The sequence below is a fragment of the Arvicanthis niloticus genome, chromosome 3 (assembly GCF_011762505.2).
Source record: "Arvicanthis niloticus isolate mArvNil1 chromosome 3, mArvNil1.pat.X, whole genome shotgun sequence".
NCBI lineage: Eukaryota > Metazoa > Chordata > Mammalia > Rodentia > Muridae > Arvicanthis > Arvicanthis niloticus.
Window position 1 is genome coordinate 122,878,458 of NC_047660.1, and position 14,841 is coordinate 122,893,298.

Genomic DNA, 14,841 nt, shown 5'->3' on the forward strand with positions numbered 1-14,841 from the left:
TCAATCTTGGCTCTACCACTTGTTAGCTATATAACATCAGGTATGCTACTTTTACATATTAAGCCTTAGTGTTCTCAGTGTAAACTATGAAAATGGTAGCAACTATTTCATAATGTTTCTGAAAGGGCTAAATTGAAACTTTAGTATATAGAGAGTAAATAAGAGTATCTGCCACATATCAAATGCTCAAAGGTATTGCTCAGCTGCTTCACGGTCCCTATTAAATCACTAAGCGCTTGTCTTACAGGTATACTGAACAGGCTTGCTCAGTCTAATAACTCTATCCCAGATAAAATAAACAAGTTTACTCACTATCACATATTCAGTAGCATTCTTTACTATTTTAAAATTTAATACAAGTATTTTATGATTAAAAACTCCATTAAAGCCTGGTGATGGTGGCGCATGCTTTTAATCCCAGCACTTGGGAGGCAGAGGCAGGCAGATTTCTGAGTTCGAGGCCAGCCTGGTCTACAGAGTGAGTTCCAGGATAGCCAGGACTACACAGAGAAACCTTGTCTCGAAAAAACCAAAAAAAATTAAATAGCTATCTACAGCTACTATCTTAAGATCAAGGGGAAATCATGTTAATAATAGGACTGTTAGTAAGTGAAGGACAGTACCTAGGAAAAATTAACAGTTTTAGACTCCAACACTATGCAAAAGAGAAAGTATGTTCCTTCTTGAGAAAATAAGATCTCAAAGGGAAGAAACTTAACTTTTCTTAATTTGACAATTTTGTCTGAACCTAAGTCTACTTTAAATTGTATATTAAGTAGGTACAGAATACTCTGTGTGTCTGTGTGTGTGTGTGTGTGTGTGTGTGTGTGTGTGTGTGTTTCCCCCTTTTTTGATTGAAGGTTTCTCAGTGTAGTCCTGGCTGTCCTGGAGCTTATTCTATAGATCAGGATGGCCATGAACTCACAGAGATCGCCCTGCCTCTGTCTCCTAAGTGCTGGGATTAAAGGTATGCACCACCACTGCCCAGCAACATCCTTTTAAATTTAGATTTATTTATTTCTATTTTATGTGTATGGGTATTTTGCCTGTATGTGTATATGTGCACTACATTCATGCTGGGCCAGAAGGAAGCATGGATGCAGATGAAGTTATAGTTGGTTGTGAGCCACCCTGTGAGTGCTGGATGCTGAGCCCTGGTCCTATGGAAGAGTAACAAGTGCTCTTAACCTCTGAGCTGCCACCCTAGCCACAAGAACTCCTTAGTATTTTTTAAGGTTCCCATATAATGAAAGCAATCAAATCTGTTCCAAAACTCTGAAACATACTAGCAAAAGGAAAAAATCTTTGGAAAATGAAAACTAAGGAACAGAAAGCATTAGGTAGCAACTATGACCCCTTAACCCTCATCTCTAGCCAGTTTTATCTTAGAAAATTTTCTGGTAACATTGTCCTGACTGAACAGAATTTTTGCTTCAGACTAGAAATTACAGAAAAAATAATTAGCTTGGATTTCTAACTATAAAATTCTTTTGAATTCCTTTTTAAAATTTTTTATTTTTTAAATTTATTTCATGTATATGAGTACACTGTCTTCAGATACACCAGAAGAGGGCACCCGATCCCATTACAGATGGTTGTGAGCTACCATGTGGTTGCTGGGAATTGAACTCAGGACCTCTGGCAGTGCGGCCAGTGCTCTTAACTACTGAGCCATCTTTCCAGCTCCAAAATTCTTTTATTTTTTTAATAGTAGTAAATAATCTCCCTGGAAAATACAATAGGTAACTATGCTTCAATTGCCAAAACAGAAAAAAAAAAAGCAATGACTTTTTTATTTTTTCATTTTTTGAACAGAGATGAAAGTCCTTATCAACTAGAATTAGCTGGTAATTGTGGTGGTTTGAATGAAAATAGACCCCACAGGCCCATAGGGAGTGGCACATTAGGACGTGTGGCCTTGTTGGAAAAAGTGTGTGACTGGGGATGTGGAGGGAAAGGCTTTGACATCTTAGATGCTCAAGCTGGGATTAGTGTCTGACTCTCTTCCTGCAGTCTGCTGATCTGCTGATAGAACTCTCAGCCACCTCTCCAGTACATCTACCTGTGAGATCATGCTTCCAACCATGTTAATAATAGAATAAACCCCAAAACTGTAAGCCAGCCCCAATGAAATGTTTTCCTTTATGATAGTTGCCATGTCTCTTCACAACAGCAGAAACCATAACTAAGACAGTAATCTACAATAAGAGTAGACTCTGCCAGAGGCAGGCGGATTTCTGAGTTCGAGGCCAGCCTGGTCTACAGAGTGAGTTCCAGGACAGCCAGGGCTACACAGAAATACCCTGTCTCGAAAAAAAAAACCAAAAAAAAAAAAAAAAAAAAAGAGTAGACTCTGCATTGTAAATAGAATATAATAGTGTTCATATAGCTCTTTTCAATATTAAGTGCTAGTATTTAATTACTTTAAAAGACACTACATTTATATTTCAGCAAAAGAAACCAGTAGACTTTTTATTCTTTTAAATCTTTTAATAACAGCCCAGAAAAACAGGAATTGATAGTCTATAGAGATTTTATTCCTATGTGGTTATCTCATGGTCTCTAAAACCTATGAAATATAGTTTTATAAGAATTCTCAAAATCACTGGGTGGAGTAGTTCAGGTCTTTAATCCCTTAGTAGCACTCAAGAAACAGAGGCAGGTGGATCTGTGTTTGAGGTCAGCCTGGATTACGGAGAGAGACACAGCCTCAAAAATAAAAACCAAAACCAGAGAAAAAAAAAGTTCACAAAATCTGTAACTTTTTTAAAAATACAACTAAAAGTAAATAAAAATAACCTTTCTCCATAGTCCTAACTTTACATCAAATTAATCTGTGAATGACTGTGAAGCTCTGTGGTTCAGCGAAGTGAGGTACTCATTTACGTCATGACATTGGTTTGTCAAATTTCCACCCAAAATTCCTATCACATCTTAAAAGTCCTAATGGTGTTCCATGCTTTTATCAGCTATTAATGTATATCCCACAGTGTCAAATGAAGTCAGGAGTGTTTTTACTAAAGAGAGCTTATTTTCTTATGCTCAGTGAACCATATTTTACTGTTGTTGGATCAGTTAAGAACTTGCTGCTCTTCCAAAAAGTCTGAGTTAAGATCCCAGGACCCACATCAGGTGGCTCAAAATCACCTGAAACCCAATTCCATGGAATATGAAACCTTTTTTGTCTCTGGGTGTAACTGCACACATGTAACATACACTCACACAGCTATACACATAAATAAAAGTAAACTATATCTTTGGGGCTACGGCTCAACAGATAAGAACACTCTTGGCTCTTCCAGAAGACCCACTTGGTGGGTCACAGCCATCTGTAACTCTATTTCTAGAGGATAAAATAAACTCTTCTGGCCTCTGAAGACACCAAGCATGCACATGGTGCACATACATATATGAAACCAAAACGCTTACACACATAAAACTTTTAAGTGTTTTTATAAAAGAAATAAGCTGTTCAGCTAAAAGAATCTTTAAGCAAATGATCAGAATTAACGAAGAACACAAAGTACTTTCTGCTATTACCTAGAAGGTAGCCTTACTATATAGGCATTGTTTTTTACAAACCCTAAAAGACACTAAAAGTATACTTTTTAAGAAATGTTTGTTTGAAAACGTGATCATATAATGGCTTCTAATGAGGAAAGTTTTCTGGATCCTATATATTACCTTAAAAATTACAATCAAGTGCCTAAAATACTCTGATGCTCCGGTTTTTAGGTGGGGAGACAAGAAACTAAAGGTAGTGTTTTATACTTAACAATCACAAATATAAATGAGGGGCCAATAATTTTTGTTGTGATCTGCACTTACTCTTGTAACTATGCAATCTTTGTCTTTTTAGCAGAATGTAGCAGCCAGCTTTCAATAGATATACCTCTCTATTTTATAGCTGGACAAAATTTAATTTTATTATTTTGTATGTCTGCGTGTTTTGCCTGCATAAATGTCTGTGTACCGTGTGTACAAAAGAGGTGCATAAACTTAACCTTTCCAAATATGTTTTTAATTTAATTGTTAATTTTTATGTATATACATATTTTTCTGCATGTACGTCTGTGTACAATACATAAAACTAGTGACTGCAGATATCAGAAGATGGCATCAGATTGTTTGAGCCACTATGCAGGTGCTAGGACTGAAAGCTGGGTCCTCTGCATCTTTCCAGTCCCAAAGGCCATTTTTTAAAAAAAGGAAACAAGACTGGTATAGTGCTGTACACCTGTAATTGCAAGGCTTGAGAGGTAAAAACAGGAAGACTTCAAGTTTGTAGCCAGTCTGGACTACATAGGGAGTTAGAGGCCAGTCTGGACTAAAACAGTGCTCCATGAAAGAAACAGGAGGGTGTTGGGGGCCGACTTTTAGCAGAAAGCGGCTATCAGCTTTGCAGCCATCTTGAGCCATATACCCTGACATGAGACTTGTATTACAATAGCCTACAACAGCTGAGCACACTCTGATAACATCTTGCTTTGGATACCCAGGACTTTCCTTGGTTGTGTGAGATTAAAGGTGTGTGACTTAAAAGTGTGACCTAGAGATCAGATTTAGAGACAAGACCTAAGGGCATGATTAAAGGTGTAACTTTGAGGCATGGCTTAGAAGTGAGACATATAAAAGGCAGAGAGATATACTCTTTAGGGAGACTCTTTAGAGAGTACAGCTAGACTTGGGACTTGGACTAGGAAGAGAGACTGAAGAATAAAAGGGATTGAATCGCACTCTGGTCTCCATTCTTTGAGTCCGTCCTCACTCTCTGTCTTGCTGAACCCTGACCCGAGGACCAGAGCGGCAGCTTGGGCCGGGAAACAGTGGCCGTCAAGTGAGGAGTCTAGAGGGCCGTAACATTTTTGGCCGCCCAAAAATGGGGCAGCTCGGGCTTCAACATTTTTGGCGCCCGAACGTGGGACTAGCTGGGGTCTCAACAGGAGGGTGTGGGGAAACACAGTATCTTTGTAATCTCTCAAATTTTAGTAATGCTATATTAGTAAGATGCAATTATTACACTCCCAGATATTTTTCTTTCTTATTAGTCTAGGTATTTTGCCTGAATGTATGTATGTATGTATGTATGTATGTATGTATGTATGTATGTATGTGTACCACTTACATGACTGGTACCCATGGAAGCCAGAAAAGGGCACTAGGTCTCTGGAACTGGAGCTACAGATAGTTATGAGATACCATATTGTGTACTGAGAATCAAATTTGGATCTTCTCCAAGAATAGGCAGTGCTCTTAACCACTCTGCCATCTCTCCAGACCTCCAGAATTCTTGTTTAACACAATATAAATATTTTCAAGATCATTATGTATTTTCACAATATTTATTGATATGTTTATTTATTTTATTAGTTTTTTTTGAAACAGGATCTCATATAACCCAGGTTGGCCATGAATTTACTAAATAGTGGAGGTTGGCCTTGAACTTTAAATCTTCCCATCCATGTCTGCAAGTGCTGAGATTACAGTTTACACCACTCTCCCTGATTTTACAGCTGTATGCTTCAGTAGTTATGTAATATTTTATATGCAATAGACATTTTCCTTATATATTTTCTTATGTTTAGATACTCAGGCTACACAATATTGTTATCAGCAAAGTTTACCAAGGAGACAATATAAAACATCCATTTATTTATTTGACTCACATTAGCCTTTAGCACACTGTACACTGAATGCCTATGTACGTACATAGACACACAGAGGTACCTGTTTACATACGGCTGTGTGTGCACTTGTATGTATGGAAGCCAGATGACAGCTTCATGTCATTCTTCCTCAGGCACTGTCTACCTAGCTGTCTGAAACAAGGTCTCTCACGAGAACCTGGGGCTTCCTTATTTAGCTAGGCTGGCTAGACAGCAAGCCTCATTCTCTCCCTGTCTGACTCCCCAGAGCTGACACTGCAAGCCCATGCCAACATGCCCAGCTTTTTTGATGGGACCTGAGGATGGAACATTTTTGCTATTTATTATAGTGCAGTCTATTCATTATAGCAGTTCAAATACCAAATACCGCTTAGTTAAAAAGTTCTTTTAGCACTTAACAAATGTTTTATGGGGCTGAAAAGATGGGTCTGTGGGTAAGAGCACCTAATGCTCTTGCAGAGAACCCAAGTTTGGATCTCGACACCCACACGAAATGGCTTACCTGTAACTCCATCAATTCCTTTTTCTGGCCTCCTCTGACAACTTCAGTTACATGCACATTCTTACATACAAACACACATCTACATGTAATATAAAAATAACATAAAATGTTTACTTTTTTGCTTTTGTGTGTTATATATGTGTGCTTGTCTGTGTGCAGGTGGTGTGCATGTAGATGTGTTCGTGATTGTGGGTGTGAAAGCTTGAGTTCTATATCAGCTCTCTTTCCTTTTCACTTTCTACTTTCTTTTTAAGAGTCTTTTCATTGAACCTGAAGCTCACTGATTTGGTGACCTCCAGGGTAGTCCTGTCTCCATACAGATGAGGCTGCCCTCGACCTTAAGAAATCTGCCTGCCCCTATCTCCCTAGTGTTGGGATTAAAGGTGTGCCCCTCCTGTCAGAGACACCACCATCTCCTGTCACAGATCCTGGCTAAAATAGGATTTTATGTGGGCCAAATTGACCTCAAACTGGCTAAATTCTGATTCTCCATCTTTAACTTCCCTAGTGATGGAATTATAGGCATCTACCACCACACACACTGTGGTGGTTTGAATAAGAATGGTGCTCCCCCATAGGCACACATAGGTGTGGCCTTGTTGAAAATGTGTATCACTGGAGATGAGTTTTGTGGTTTCAAAAGCCCACAAGCCCAGTCTGCCTCTCCGGCTGCTGGTCAATTAGGATGATTAAGATGTAGCTCTCAGCTTGTGTTCAATGTCATGCTCCCTGACACGATGATAATGAACTACACCTCTGAAACTGTAAGCAAGCCCCAAATTAAAGTTTTCTTTTTCATAAGAACTGTAATAGAACAATGACTAAGATACCCACCTTGAATTAATTTCTCCTGTCTTCTCTCCCCTCCCTTCCTCCTTATTATAATCCAAGGGATTGAACCTAGGAATCTGAGAAAGCTAGGCAAATAATCTATACCACTGAGCTATGCTCCAAATCCCAAATACTAATTTTTCCTTCACAATTAAATGGAGACGTTTTAAAACCATACAAATATACTGGCTCCTCATTGAAATTGCTCTCAGATTTACGGTCCTCTTTGATACTTCCTTTCTGACCTATATGATGACAGCTGAACGATGACTGGCCGGTTCCAACACTCCTGTATTTTCCAGTTAGCACTTGGTATTTACTCATGAGTTTCATTTCCTTCAAATGGTTTGTAGTTCACTGTTATACTTAGTTATTCTTGAAGTCAAACTTCCCTAATTTTAGCTCGTGGAGGGGTTCTACAGAGCTGGCTCCTACATCTTTCTTTCTTTCTTTTTTTCTTTTTAAACTTTTTTTATTGATTCTTTGTGTATTTAACATCATGCACCCCGATCCCATTCATCTCCCTGTCCCTTTGTATATGCCTTCAGCCCTTGTAACCTCCCCACAAAAGAAAAAATATTGTTGTTGTGGAAGCTGCAATATGTCACAGTGTGTTCCAAGTAAGCCCTCTGTTCACACATCTTCACTTGCAAATGTTCCCTACAGTGCAAGCTACTGGGGGGTTCAAGACAGGGTTTCTCTGTGTAGCCCTGGCTGTCCTGGAACTCACTCTGTAGACCAGGCTGGCCTCGAACTCAGAAATCCACCTGCCTCTGCCTCCCAAGTGCTGGGATTAAAGGCGTGTGCCACCACCGCCCGGCTTTTTTTCTTTTTTTAAAAAGAAATAAGAAATGTATGTATGTGATGTGGGGTGGGGTGGCGGTTTAAATATGCTTGGCCCTTAGAAAGTGGCACTATTCGGGGGTGTGGCCTTGTTAGATAAAGCGTATCACTGTAGCAGTGGACTTTGAAGCTCTGCCCAGTGTCGTGGTGTTTTTTTACAGCAATGGAAATCCTAAGACAGGTAGGGATACAGCTTAGGGTACAGTGCCTTCTCATTATGCCTGAGTGAGGCCCAGAGTTTGAGTCCTACTACTGCAAAGCCAAAAGAAAGCATCAAACAGATTCTTAGGACAAGAACAAAAGGCAACTACATTTTCTTAGCCAAAATATTACAAGAACAGACCCTAGCCTAGTTGCTAATATTGTTCCCCTTTGAAACCTGTTGAGTTGTACCTACATAGTCCATATTACACTCAGCACTACTGTCTTCCAAGCTCCTACTAGCATGGCCATGCTTACAGCATTCAACCACTCTCCTAATCCAAAGCCTCAGACATTTCTCCAAAAGGTACCACTTAGAGGACTGTCACAGCAATGTGCCACTCCCTGGTACCAGTTTCTACCTTTGTTACTTTTTTATCACTGTTAAAAGACACCATGACCAAGTCAGCTTATAAAAGAAAGAGCTCATTGGGGACCGTCATGGCAGGTAGCATGGGGGCAGGTAGAGAGGAGTAGTTGAGAGCTTACATCTGATCTACAAGCCCGAGGCAAAGAAAGAAAGCTAACTGGGAATCTGTGGGCTTTTGAAACCTCCAAACCCACTCCCAGTGACGCACTTCCTCCAACCAAGTCACACATTCTAATCCTTTCCATACAGTTCCAACAATTGGAGACCAAGCAACAACATATAAGCCTACAGGGGTCACCCTCATTCAAGCCACCACAGTATGTATGTTTAAATTTTTAAATTTACATGTAAACGCACATATACATTTTATATGACTACATACACATAATATGTATAATGCATTTGTACATACTTTTAAATTCCTAAGTCTACATCAATAACTTGTACTCCAAGTTTCAATTACATGGTCTTATCCTCTTTTCAACAGTTACATGTATATCCACTATGAAAGAATTTATTGTTGATGTTTATTGTTTGGTTGGGGGTTTTTGTTTTGGTTTGGTTTGTTGGTTGGTTTTTTTTTGTCTTCCTTTGGATTTTCATTTTTCATTTGGCCCAAGGCCTCACCATGGAGCTCTGGCTGGCCTAGAACTTGCTATGTAAACCAAGCTGGCCTCAAAGTCATATATTCACCTGCCTCTGCCTCCAAGTGCTAGATTAAAAGCATGTGTTATCATGCTGGCTGTTGTCTCTTTCTTGAGTTAGGATTTCTCTTTATTTTCCACACTAGACTTGAATACATGACCTCAAGTGACCCTCCTTCATTGGCCTCCAGAATGAATGGGGCTTCAGGCACAAGCCAAACTATAGCCATAGTTTTTTCTCTCTCTCTCTCTCTCTCTCTCTCTCTCTCTCTCTCTCTCTCTCTCTCCCTCCCTCCCTCCCTCCCTCCCTCCTTCCCTCCCTCCCTCCCTCTCTCCCTCTCCCTGCCCCTGCCCCTCCCCCTCCCCCTCTCCCTCTCTCTCATTATTATTATTATTTTGTTTTTCAGTTTTTCAGACAGGGTCTCACTGTGTAGTGCTGGCTGGCTTAGAACCTGCTATGCAAACCAGACTGGCCTCAAACTCACAGAGATTCACCTGCTTCTACCTTCCAAGTGCCAAAATTAAAGGCATGCGCCATCACGCCCATTTGATATCACCTAATTCCCTTCCTTAAGTGGGTTTTTGATTTGTTTGCTGAGATTTTTTTGTTTGTTTGCTGAGACATGGTCCTTTTCTGTAACTAGCCAAGAACTTACCAGGTAGCTCAGGCTGTCTTGAATTTACAATCCTACTGCCTCAGCCTCTGGAATTCTGGGATTATAAGTACACACCATTATGGCAGACAAAGGAAAAACTGTATCTTGATTCAGACTTTGTTGGTAATAAATATACCAACGCTTTGCTGGCATATTATTTTGGAAAGTTTAGATCAAATTTTACTAACCTTGAATATTTATCTATTTATATTTTCAAAACTTCTACAACAAGGAATTATAAAGAAATCACTGTAAATACTTACTGAGTGGTGTTGTATCAGGAGGTGGAAAGTTCTCAGTAAAGTTGACATTACATAAATCTGTACTACAGCAGCAAAAACGGTATGTTCCATTCTGAATTGAGGGTGGGGTGGTAGTTACTACACATTCTTCATAGTGACACTCTTGGGGATCACCAATGTGAGACCAACATCCTACAGATCAATATTAAAATAAGTTAGGAAACAGTACAGTAAGTAAAACAAAAAATTATGAAATAACTTCAGTCATATAAAACTAAGTAATATAACTTGAATGAATGGGCTGGAGATGTGGCTCAACAGTTAAGAGCACTGACTGCTCTTCTAAAGGTCCTGAGTTCAATTCCCAGCAACCACATGGTAGCTCACAACCATCTGTAACGGGATCTGATGCCCTCTTCTGGTGTGTCTGAAGACAGCAATAGTGTACTCATATACATAAGATAAATAAATAAACATTAAAAAAAAAAAAAAAGAAACCTGAATGAAAACAACAAAGGATACCACAGACATTTCACAGGGAAAAGAAACCAACAAAACAATTATGATTAACTGCACCATTATTATAAGAATTATTGAAGAAACAGCAAAGTCTGACTATTTTAGATTTAAATTGTCTTCAACATTAAAATAATAATGCCATCATAACAAAGACTCGGTGACAGTCAGTTTCATACAATTCTGTAATCAATGTTTTATGGTAATTTTGGAAAAACAGAAATTTTAACTTAGAGCTTTTATTTTTATCATCATTAATTCTACATTAAAAGTCTACTTAAAACAAAATAAAAATAAAAAATAATCAAACAGACACAACTTTTATATATGTTTAAAGTTTTTCATTGTCAGATAATGCATTTCAGTGAAAACCTTACAACAGCATGGTGTTCAAAGCATGTGACTAAACTGTAATACATATACAGCGTGAAATACAGTGCTGAGGTATACATGTCTTCAGAGAGCATTTACAACAATACGGGGGGAAAGAGGATGTGATTATTATATAACATTATCCTAATTTTAAAAGAAAACTGGTACTCATATTAAAGTACATGGAAAGTGTACCTAAAGTGAACAAATCAATATAAAAATATTTTTTTTAAGAGAGCAGAGTTGTAGACCTTGGCTTTTCTGAATAGTTTTTTGGTTATTTCCAAATTTCATTCACAAACACTAACTTGCAAAGAGAAAAATGTTATTAAAACACACTAAAAGGCCAGGCATGGTGGAGCACAACTTTAGTCTCAGCACTTGGGAAGCAAAAGAAGACAGATCTCTGTGAGTTCCAGGCCAGGCTGGTCTACACAGTGAGATCCTATTTCAGCCAAGCAAGCAAGCAAACTACACTAAAAGTAAACTTTCTTTTCTGAATTTGGAGCTTGTGGGTGAATATATATTTATGTGTTTATCTTCTTATTTACTTTTCTGGATAGGATTTTAATCTACCTAAATGTCTTTTCTAGACAAGCTCCAGTTTTTTAAAACAATGCTGAAGATAGAGCCCTATGACAGAGAGCTTGCCTGTGTGCATGACATTCTGGGTCTGATTCTCAGCACCAAAAAAAAAAAAAAAAGAAAAAAGAAAAGAAAAAAAAAAGCAATTTTAAGGAAAAACAAAGTATTACTTGGGGGCTGGAGCGATGGCTCAGCTGTTAAGAACACTCACTGTTCTTCCAGAGGGCGCAGGTTCAAATCTCAGCACCCAAATGGCAGCTCACAACTGTCTATAACTCCCAAGATCTGACTCTCTCACACGGAGATACATGCAGGCAAAACACCAATACACATAAAATAAAAAGGTAAATAATTAAAAAAAAAAAAATATTACTTGCCTTGTTTCACAAGATTGATGTCCCCTTTTGATTTCTCCCACAGACCATAACATGTGCTCCCCTTGGAGCATAATATTGTCCCATTTTCATGAGAGATTCGACTCTCACCTATCCCAAGGTCTTGTTGATATGGATCTTTAAATGCACACAGCCGTTCTTGATTCTGGGAAGCTGAAAAAAAGAACAAAGAACATAATGATAAATTGATGTTTCTTTGATAATATTATTGATTATAATAATCTTTAAGATTTCATTTAATAATATATGATAATCTAATTTGAGTAAGATCATATATTTTTCCGCTAAATCCTTTAAATTTAATTATTGAATAAATTTTTAATTCTACATTTACCCAATAATTTTCTGTTTCAAGATTTATCTTTATTTTTTTAGGCGTCTGTGTGTGTAGGTATGTGCATGAGTCAGGTGCCCACAGAGGACAGAGGCATTGGATGTTCCCATAGCGGGAGTTAAGGTGATTGTGAGCTTCCTGACATGATTGCTGTGAACTGAACTTGGGTCCTCTGGAAGAGTGGTACACTTGCTTTTAACTACTGAACCATCTCCTTATCCATACCCTCCAGCAATTTCCTTTTGGACATTTTTTTTTTTTTTTTTTTTTTTTAGGTTTTTCAAGACAGGGTTTCTCTGTGTAGCCCTGGCTGTCCTGGAACTCACTCTGTAGACCAGGCTGGCCTCGAACTCAGAAATCCGCCTGCCTCTGCCTCCCAAGTGCTGGGATTAAAGGCATGCGCCACCACCACCCAACAACATTAATTTTTATATCCAAGCAATAAGAAATTAAAGAAAATATATTCCCTGACGACAGACTTCTTTTACACATATAATTCCTATCACTCTTTCTACTATTAAATATTTTTGCTGTTCAAAAAACAAATACCATCTTCAACAGAGCATGGTGGTATATACCTTTAATCCCAGCAGGGGGGTGGGGAGGGAGGCAGAGGCTGGTGGATATTTGTAAGTTCCAGGCCAGCCTGGTCTACATAGTGACTTCCAGAACAGCAAGAGCTATAAGAACTACAAGGCCCTATCTGAAAGAAAGAAAGAAAGAAAGAAAGAAAGAAAGAAAGAAAGAAAGAAAGAAAGAAAGAAAGAAAGAAAGAAAAAGAAAAAGAAAAAAAAGAGAGAAATACCTTGTTCTAAACTAACCTTTAAAACCAACAAAAAGGCCAAGCATGGTGTTGCATACCTTTAATCCAATACTTGGGAAGCAAGCAGATCTCTGAATTACAAATCAGTCTGGCCTACATAGCTAGTTCTGGGCTAGCCAGGGCTACATAGAGAGACCCTGCCTTAAAAAATGAGCAAATGTGGGCTGGAGAGATGGCTCAGTGGTTAAGAGCACTGACTGCTTTCCCAAAGGTCCTGGGTTTGATTCCCAGCCACTGCATGGTGGCTCACAACCATCTGTAACAGGATCTGATGCCCTCTTCTGGTGTGTCTGAAAATAGCTACAGTGTACTCATACATAAATAAATCTTTAAAAAAAAAAAAAAATGAACAAATGAAACCAAAAACCCTAAAAGCCCAAGAATTCTGAACAAAAAGAAAATCGTTTTTATATTGCTTAAAGTAGCCAGGTTCAACAGCTCCTCAACAACAACCTAGTTGTTCCTTAATTTAATGCCAACTGTCTGTCTTTATATATATTATGTGATTTAGCTGATTCCAATAAAGCATTTGCCATGTGACTCATTAACAAACACTAACCAACACTGTGAAAATACTAAAGAAGTAAAAGTTATCAAAAAGCAACATCTGATCTTTATTTGTTTTCTTAAAATAGTCTTTCCTAATACGTTTAAGTAACAAAGATAATCACTAAACATAACCAATGCTTTCTTATAACCTTCTGGATCAGTTTAAGTGTACAGAACTGGAATAGCATAATTCAGGAGCACTTTAGCAATGCATATTATTTATTAAATTAATGTTTCTAGACATAACAAAGAAGTCTAGAAAAGGAATGACAGGCTTGATGACTCTGTCCACTCAGTTTATATAAGTAGACCTGCCACATTTATTGCTATGCAAAGTACTTTTCAAAGTACAAGGTCAAGTAAGCAGAATGTTTACAAGTAGGTATACAGAGCTGCAGTTATCAAAGTTTTGTAATATAATTTATTCTGACAAACCAAACCACAGATAGTAATCAATGAAAAAGAAATGTGGAATGTGGCTTGATGTATGTATTTTTAAACTACTTTAAAATATTCTAGAAGTATTGACCAACACCAACTAAAGAGCAACACACACACACACACACACACACACACATATAGAGAGAGAGAGAACACTAGCTAGAAATCAGTACTGCTAGCATGGTGGCACAACTGTTCTCTTCAGCTAAACATCACATTTAAGATGAAAGGACATGAGAAATAAGGGTTCTGTTTAAAACTATAGTAGTTGCTCACAAAATAAGAATGTAGACTCCATAGCAGTCCTTCATATCTTTCATAAAAGATCAGTACACTGAAGAAGGGAAGTCCGTGTTATCAGAGAGTGCTAAAAGCCAAGAAAGGGAAAATCAATTTGCAGCTAAAACAAGAGTTCTAAGGCATCTGAGAACCTGAGAAGGAAAGCAATGAGAGTTGAAACTGGAATAAATGAGAAATCGTTGTTTACATGGACAGTATTCTACTCTCAGGGGGAACTCAATACAAGTCTAGCACAGAAAAATGACACCTCAACTAGACACAATCCAGTTCCTCCTTGAACACTACAGGCAGTTCCACTGGAAAGAATAGGAGATAAAAAAAAAAAAAAAAACCAACAAACCATTTCAACCAGTGACTTAACCCAGATGCTGAAGTCCTGATGCAACAGCACAGGAAACATGAAGAAAATCAAGGCAACACGGTTACTCCAAAAATTAATAACTCCAAAGCAATGGCTTCGAAGATTTCTCAAACTACTCCACAGAATGGAAATGTAAGGAACAATACCAGCTTTCCCCTTGCTGGGATTGAAGGCAAGGGCCATCATACCTAGCTCACTTGTCCATTCTTA

General features: G+C 38.3%; 1 protein-coding gene across 2 annotated transcripts in view; it reads right to left on the reverse strand.

Annotated features, from left to right (window-relative positions):
* Window positions 1–14,841, reverse strand: part of Bmpr2 (bone morphogenetic protein receptor type 2) — a 100,543-nt gene that overhangs the window by 48,146 nt on the left and 37,556 nt on the right. For both annotated transcript variants that reach the window (XM_034498977.2, XM_034498978.2), the window contains exons 2-3: window positions 11,806–11,976; window positions 9,977–10,147 (exon numbers count right to left, since the gene is read on the reverse strand). In XM_034498977.2, the coding sequence (XP_034354868.1) occupies window positions 9,977–10,147; window positions 11,806–11,976 (342 nt within the window). The remainder of the gene's footprint in view (window positions 1–9,976; window positions 10,148–11,805; window positions 11,977–14,841) is intronic.